This window comes from Coptis chinensis, chromosome 4 (genome assembly GCF_015680905.1).
Source record: "Coptis chinensis isolate HL-2020 chromosome 4, ASM1568090v1, whole genome shotgun sequence".
Taxonomy (NCBI): Eukaryota; Viridiplantae; Streptophyta; class Magnoliopsida; order Ranunculales; family Ranunculaceae; genus Coptis; species Coptis chinensis.
In genome coordinates, this window is record NC_141459.1 from 102,147,990 (window position 1) to 102,156,264 (window position 8,275).

At 38.3% G+C, this 8,275-nt stretch overlaps 1 protein-coding gene across 1 annotated transcript; it reads right to left on the minus strand.

Moving 5' to 3' along the window:
* Window positions 1-134: 134 nt before the first annotated feature.
* LOC147506385 (ABC transporter C family member 5-like) lies at window positions 135-7,430 on the minus strand. Its single transcript, XM_086558557.1, is given in 13 exon segments — window positions 135-629; window positions 1,003-1,242; window positions 1,378-1,441; window positions 1,525-1,629; window positions 1,631-1,831; window positions 1,978-2,192; window positions 2,368-2,662; window positions 2,950-3,114; window positions 3,222-3,917; window positions 4,058-4,144; window positions 4,246-4,590; window positions 4,707-6,957; window positions 7,170-7,430. Coding segments are annotated over 12 exon segments (4,593 nt in total). The 5' UTR covers window positions 6,774-6,957; window positions 7,170-7,430; the 3' UTR covers window positions 135-516.
* Window positions 7,431-8,275: the final 845 nt, after the last annotated feature.

Sequence of the window (8,275 nt, forward strand, 5' to 3'; positions counted from 1 at the left end):
ATTTTGGTTTGCCTGTGGCAGTAAAAGTTCTCTGCTAATTTGGGACTTGGGAGACTAATAATATTTAAGATTTAGATCATTGAGAGTTTGAGACATAATTTAAGTGAACAGAAAGTAGAATAGATAAGATCATAAGAATGTTAATGCTCTACGTTTTATTAAAGAAAGTTAGCATCTGTGGAATTACAAGCCAAAACTGCGCGTGGAACAATCTCAACTGCACATTTCCTTCGCTTCGCATAATTATTTCTAATCTCTATAATTACAATTGGTGCTTATTACTCATTTGGAAGACCACGCTGCAGTTTCAATCCTGCTTCAAATGCAAGAATAACCCATAATCACTTGAGTAATTATCTTTCTCTTCGTCGGTCGGTCAGATAGCATATGTACCTTTAGCTCCCATCATCATCCTGACCAGTCAAATATGGTGGTAGCGAGAGCAGCTGGTGCTCATGTTCTCTCTAGTTTTCTTTTGTCGTCTTTCTTGAAGGTGTGGAGTGTTTGCCCTTGACTTCAGAATTCTGGGATGCCACTCGACCTAGAAGAATACTCAGCCACCAGCCTTGAAAACATGGATGATTTGTCCTCCAGCAATCGTGCCGGACTGTCAAATTCTGCAACACGACCTGAAACAGGACACCCAAATAATTTTGACAATTCATTAACAGGCATGACTGAAATAACAAAGTGATGCCTCTGGTAATAAACTTCAAATTGGAAACACAGGCATTTTAATAACAGCTTGCAGGTGTTCATGGTGTCCTACTTAAATGCTGAAGGTGATTAATGTCTAGCTCTAGGATTTTTTTATTTTTTTCACATTATTTTTACTTCTCAATCTTTGGATTGACTCGTAAGCTCCTTGCAGTGAGGTCTTATGCCACAATGTCAATACCCGACCTAAATGCCTCGATCCATTTATCGTCTAACATAAATCTAATCATCGAAACACACTAGCCTTTGTAATGGAAGGTATCCTCAGGGTAAAGTTGTACTCACCATCACTGAGGACCAGAACTAGATCACTGTCAATAACAGTTGGGATACGATGAGCAATAGTGCACACTGTGCAGTCTTTGAATTCTGTACGTATGATTTTCTGGATAAGATTGTCCGTAGCTGTATCAACTGAGGCCGTTGCCTCATCAAGAACCAATATCCTGGCCTGTTTCAGCAGAGCTCTGCCTAGAGAGACGAGTTGACGCTGTCCAACACTCCAGTTTTCTCCATTCTCTAGCACTGCCATTTTGACACAAAATTCACCATATTGTTAGTTCCTTGGCTCAAAAACAACAAAACAACAACTGAAGCGTCAATCTAATGTGTCCATTTTCGTATGTAGTACATTATTTTAACATTAGCAATTAAACACACCTGGAGCGTCAAGCTTTTGCTCTTTTTGGCGGATTACCTCTCCAAGCTGTGATTTGTCAAGAGCCTACAGAAATTCAACCTATTATCAATTTTTGAAATTTTTTTTACACACCTCGCAAATTCAAAAGGTGAAAGACTGACAATCACCTGCCAAACTTCATGATCAGTATGCTCTTCCAGGGGATCAAGATTTCCCCTTATTGTCCCCTCGAACAGCGTTGGATCTTGTGGAATAATACCCAGGCGGCTCACATAAGTCATGAAGGCCAATACTAGAGATATCAATGTTATCTATGATGATCCTTCCCCCTGCTGGTTCGATTAGTCTAAATAGAGCTTGGATAAGCGTTGATTTACCACTTCCAGTACGCCCTACTATTCCAATCTTCTTTCCACCAGGAAATGAACATGATACATTATGAAGGACAACAGGAAGACTCTCCTTGTAACGAACCTTCAAAAAATAATAATTTTCAGAAAATAGGGATAATCAGTTTGACAAAATAACGTGAATGAATCATTTTTATATAAGTTTTATGGATATAATCATAGCAATCATTAACAAAGTGAGTGCAATCATAAAAGAAAAGCCTAACTAACCTTCAGATCAGTAAGTTCAATTGTTCCATTCTCTGGCCATGAGGATGGAGGGCGAGAGTCCTCAATGATAAGTGGAGCCTCACTTGGGAGTTGAGAATACTGATGAATACGCTCAATAGAAATAATTTTGTTTTCAAGCTTACAAAAGCTCAGTATCCACCGTGATAAGCGTGCATTTAAGTTAAGGCCGTACGTCACAGCAAGACCTGCCATACCTGCACAGAAGCACTTCCAACACCTTAAAGATCTGATAATAGGGGACTGCAGTAAGTGCTCAACTCAAACTATATTTATGATACATTGTCATCATCTGAAGTCAAGTATTGGGATGTTTTTCAAGAAAATGAGCAGGACTCAGATATAAAGAGAAAGAATGGAAGAGTTATATACTTGGATCAATGCTTCCGTGTGGCACGCTTACAAGCAGAAACATGCAGAATGCAAAGACGAAAGTCGAGAGTAATTCCATGCGCAAGCAAAGCCACTCAATGGCAGCTATGCTGCAGAAGAAAGGGCGAGCAAAACAGTCAAGAAGATACAGATTCCTCTTCACGAACCGCTTCTCTTGACCAAAACCTCTAATTGTAGCCGCCCCAGCAATTGATTCTCCAAAGAGATGGATGACAGGTGATTTCTGGATGCTAACAATGCGAACAAGTTCCCTGGAAGAAGCCATATAATATTTCTGCATTCACAAAGAAACAGTTGAAAAAGACTACATATACTATTTTTACTAATTAATAGATTGCTTTCGCCTGAACATTTTACTAACAGAACAACAAATCCGTCGAAAAATAATATGGTACAAACAAAGCACGAACATAATCAAGTCACAACTGCTCAACTCCAAGTCTCCAACATTCAAAGTTTTAAATTGTGTCAAGTGGGATGCAGATACAAAGGAAAGTGTGATTCTGAATTTTCTTCATCTTTCATCTTAAAAGGATTGCCGGCAACGAACTATTTAATTACCTGCATCCACAAGCAAGCAATGGCCATTGGGACAACAAGGAGTAAAACTTGCCACGTAACTGTTGTCATTACACCAACTATTCCAATAAGTTGTATTGTTGTTGACGCAAATCCACCAAGTCTGAAAGGAATATCAAGATCCACAACACTTTGATCTACAGATACCTGGTAATTCACGACGATAACTAATTCAAAGGAACAGAAACTCAAAAAGTAACATGGTCTTCCTATAGGGCTTTCACTTAAAAAAATATTCATAGACAAAAGCTTACACGATTCAAGATCCGTCCAGCAGGTGTAGAGTCAAAAAAGGACATTGGAGCACGAAAGACACTTCTAAGCATTTTTACAAAGAATTTTTGTGCAGCTGCTAGACCAAATGTAGCAACAAGAACGGCTCTTATGAATACAAACCATGAACTCCCAAAAGCAAGGGCCATATAAACAACAAGAAGTTCTACACTGCTCGTCTTAGGTTGGTCTCCTTTAGTTTGTGGATTGGCCCAAGCCATCCACCAGTTGCTGGCTATCTGGAGCAACTGAAATAATGTCTGTGCAAGGATAATCACTGGGATCAATAGCCCCTTATATGCTGCAGCCATATAGGACAAGTACACCTTCATGCTGATTTTTCCTCTCTCCCTTTCCTCATCCTGGACAAGTTGCTTTTTCCTCGCGCGTTTGGCTTTCTTTTTCTCCTTAATTAACTTCCTGTCTGAAGATGATTCATGCTCTGTCACTTCCTTCCCCAAACTATCAATGTTACTTGCTATTGAGTCACACTTTTTACTAAACATAACCGACCCGGTCAAAGGAGCATTTTCATCTGAATCTTCAGATGCATTTGCAGAGATATCCATTGTTCCAATCGCTTCATGATGAGCAGAAACCAATGCGTTAAAGTCAGTTCCAGCTTGCAATAGATCATCATATTTCCCAGCCTGTATAATACACCCCTCCTTGAGAACCTGCAAAAATGGAAAAAGAGATGGTGAAGGATATAGCAGATACACATTTTGTCATAGGAGAAACGTTACCAAGTTTTCCATTCTTGAATACATACAGATGAACAATCTATTGCATAAAATGACAAATAAGGACCACATACCAGTATCAAATCAGCAGATGGGAGAAACTCAATTTGATGGGTAACAAAAATCACGGTCTTTGTAGCCAGTGCAGTCAAAATATATTCCTACAGTATCATACTGTAAAGTTAACCAAACAATAACACAGAATCTTCAAAAGTTCAAATGTTGACAGTAGTTCAAGACAAAGTAGTTCAGAAATGCAGACTCTATAATCAGCAAACTATCGCTTACCTAAATAGTTCGAGCCAGTATGAGCATCAACAGCACTAAAAGGATCATCAAGTAAATAAATGTCTGCTTCTTGATAAAGTGCCCTGGCAAGCTGCACCCTTTGCTTCTGGCCACCACTGAGATTAATGCCTCTATCTCCAATGATGGTCTGGTCACCATGAGAGAAAAGTTCCAAATCTCTTTTCAGTGAGCAAGCATGGATAACACTTTTGTACTTCGCCTTGTCCATTGGGCTTCCAAAAAGAATGTTTTCCTCAATGTTTCCAGATTGTATCCAAGCTGACTGAGAAACATAAGCTGCAGACCCACATATTCTTACCTAAAGCCATCAGGAGTACAAGAAACCGTAATACCTTAAAAATAATTCAGCCGGAGGAAAAAAAAAAAAAAAAAAAAAACTGGACACAGAAAATTGACTCGATATAAGAAACTCACTTCACCAGAGATTTTCGGTATCTCCCCAAGGATGCACGAAAGGAAGCTGGATTTTCCAGCACCAACAATGCCACAGACAGCTACACGCATTCCCTTCTCCACTCTCATCTTTATTCCTGCCAATGTTGACTTTGAGGAGGAAGGATCCCAGCCGAACTCACCATCTTTAATTTCTATTGCTACATTTGTGAGTCCCTTAGGTAGAGTGATTGTGGCATCATCCTGGAGCTCTTCCTCTTGTAGAAACCCAGAAATTCGATCGAGAGAGACTTTTGTCTGGGCCATCATTGAGACCAGGTCAGGAAAATTCCTAAGCGGTTCTTGGAGTATCCTGAAAGTTGCAAGAGCCGAAAGAACACCTCCGGCTGTAAGCTGACCGCCCAACAATATAGAAGTGCCAAAAGTGATAACTGATACAAAGATGGGGGATCCCCAGAAGATGAATGTTATAAAAGCCTGTGAATACAATGCCTTTCGAAGCCATCTGAATTCAACATTCCGCATGTCCTCCAGTATCAACCTATACCTGTCCTCCCATGCTTGTAATTTAAGAATCCTCATGTTCCTGAGACACTCGGAGGTTTTCCTCATCCTTTCATCCTTGGCAGTCATTAACTTGTCTTGATACTCCTCTTGCATCTTAGCCAGAGGCACAGTAATAACAATGGAGACAATAGTTGCAACTAGTGTTGCTACTGCTGCGATCCCGACATTCTTATAAAGAATTGCCAAGGCCAGTATAATTTGCATAGGAAGCATCCATATGTCATGGAGATACCATGAGTAGTCACCTACCCTCTGCACGTCAACTGCCATGTAGTTTACAATTTCACCACTGGTGTGACTCTGCCTTGCTAAACTTGAAATTCTAAGCCCCTTTCGATAAACCATAGCCGTTAGAGCAGACCTTACATGCATGCCCAAGATGTCAACCCCTAAGTACCATTGCCTAGTGGTTAAAATCTCCACTAGTTTGGCAGCAAAGAAGATTCCAGCTAGGATGTAACCTTCATGGGGGAAAGTCTCAATCCCTCCTAAATAGTCGACAAAGTAGCTGACCAAATATGGACCTACATATGAAACAAGTGTATTCAATCCGGCAAAGATAGCATTCAATGCAGCTTCCTTCCAGAATGACTTCAAAATTGCCCAAGCTAAAGATGGCTGCTTCAAAGTGTTTTCAGCTTTCAGTTTCTCCCAATTCGAGTTCAATACTTTGTAAGATGTCTTTGACCGATCTTTTGGAGCAAGAAGTGGAATGTCCTTAAGCTCAAGAGGCCTCTTTGCACCAATTGACAGAATAGGGTTTAGCCAGGAAAGTGTGACCAAACTAAATATTCCAGCATTGCTATAAGGGGTCACCTTAAGACAACCTGGTTCTTCTTCGACCAGCAAAGGCTCTTGAAGATCGCTATTTCTACATACTTGTATACCGGTACCACCTCGAATTGCAACAAAACATAGGAAACCAAGAGCCGGCGTGGCAGCAAAATTTGCAAAAACATGCAAATTCAAGTGCTTAGACCCATCTTCAAACAAACCTTTCCCATCAACATACAAAGTACACAAGCAAATGACAAATGACACAAACCACCATATCCTCACTAACAATGGAAATTTTTCCAAAGCCTTGAATTTACAATGTACAGCTGAAAAGCTCAATATAAACCAAGCTAACCCTTGAGCAATAGAGAAGTAAAGAAGGTTCCAATCCTTCTCCACCCCATGTACTGCCTCTCTAATTAAACCAGTAATATCAAACCCTAAAACTAATACTTGCAAGAACAAAACATAGAAACAGCAAAATATAGAAATCTTAAAACCAGTACCAATCTCAATCTTGTTCAAAACACCATCTTCCCCACGCCGAATAATATCCGTTGAATTCGCATTCGAACCGTCTTCCTTAACAAGATGAACACGCCCAAGAGAAGCTAACAACCCTTTTGCCAATACAAAGAACAGGAACAGAACAAATAGTACTAAATTGATTGAAACTGATATTCTCTCCAATATGGGCAACTCGATAAACCCTTTAACAAAAAGGGTAGTCCTATTATCATGCATTCTGCTGATTAAAACAATTGATGAAGATGATTATTAAAGATTGAATGCTGGTGACCAACAATAAGTTTGAGCTTAAAGAATCACTTATTAACAGCATTTCACCATCTGGGTCTTGTGTTGAAAGGAAAGATGTAATGATATAAGCTCAAAACTTTGACAGATTGCAGAATGCAAGAGAGATAATCTGCAGACACATTGCACATAAAAACAAATTAATATTTTGTATTCATCTCATTATTTCACATTTTCACACACAACCCAAAGAGATACTATATCATAATACTACTACTTTATCTATGGGCAGAAAGCCAACAAAAAAAACCCCATAACCAGACAAAAATAAACAAAATATCAAATTTTGAAATAACCCCTTGACATAAAATCGCATAAACTTACTTGAATATCTCTCAAAATATCGTCTTGATGATTTTTTTTTTTTTTTTTTTTTTTGTGTGCAGATTATGAGGACTGCTCTGTTTTTTCTCTGTGTAGAATAAAACAGAAAGTGTGCAGAGTAATTAAACAGTGTTAAGAGTGTAATATTTTTGTTATAAAGAGAGAGAATCAAAGAGTTGGGTTCTGAAAGATCTATGTTTCTCTCTCTCTGGAACTTGTGATCTGTTGAAGTGAAGTTTGTTAGTTTCTAAGGTTTTGAGACTTGGACTAGTTTTAAGTGCTTCTCTACTACGTACCATTTATAGACCCACATACATGTGTACATGTTATGTGTGTGTGTTCATGTTGCAGTGGAAAAGGTAGCTTTAAGTGTTCCTTTACATTATTTCTATCTTTGATTGATGGAGAATAACGTTGGTAAAAGAATGTTTCTAATCTGTAAAGGTATATTCAATTCAAAACAGGAAGATTACTAGATCAGGAATCAGCATAGATATGTAATGTGCTAGATAGATTGGTGTTTTTTTATTTTATTTTACGTACTCCAATGGAGGGCCCAGACGTTTACATAAGATTTTTATTTTATTTGTATCGACATAAATTTGCCCTTGTGTTTTTCTTACTGAGATATATTCTTTAAACTATTATTAGTAATTAATTTTTGGTTTTTTCTTATGAAATTGGTTGGTAATGAAGCGTGGTTTGTAAGATAGTGATTGATGAGGTAATTAGTGGATAGTGATGCGAGTGTGAGTGTGAGAGCATGTTAGGGTGTTTTAGATTGTTGTTTTTGCTTATGAATGCTGGTGTATTGATTGTCATCTTCTTTTAGTTGTACTTTAACTTTCATTTTCCTATTCTAGGACTTGAGTGATGGAATTTGTCATTGATATGTCATCTGTGTTCCTCTCATGTGGATCTGGGTCAAACAATATCTTTGTTAATTACTTCAATCAATTTTAAAACAGTACTTTTGATGATAAAATAATGTATCTGGGTATTTTATTAGCAGTTCTTTTTTAATGATAATTGATACTTTTGTTGATATCACTAGGTTGGTCATTATTAGTCACACAAGACAGGTATTTAAAAATGGATCACAGTGC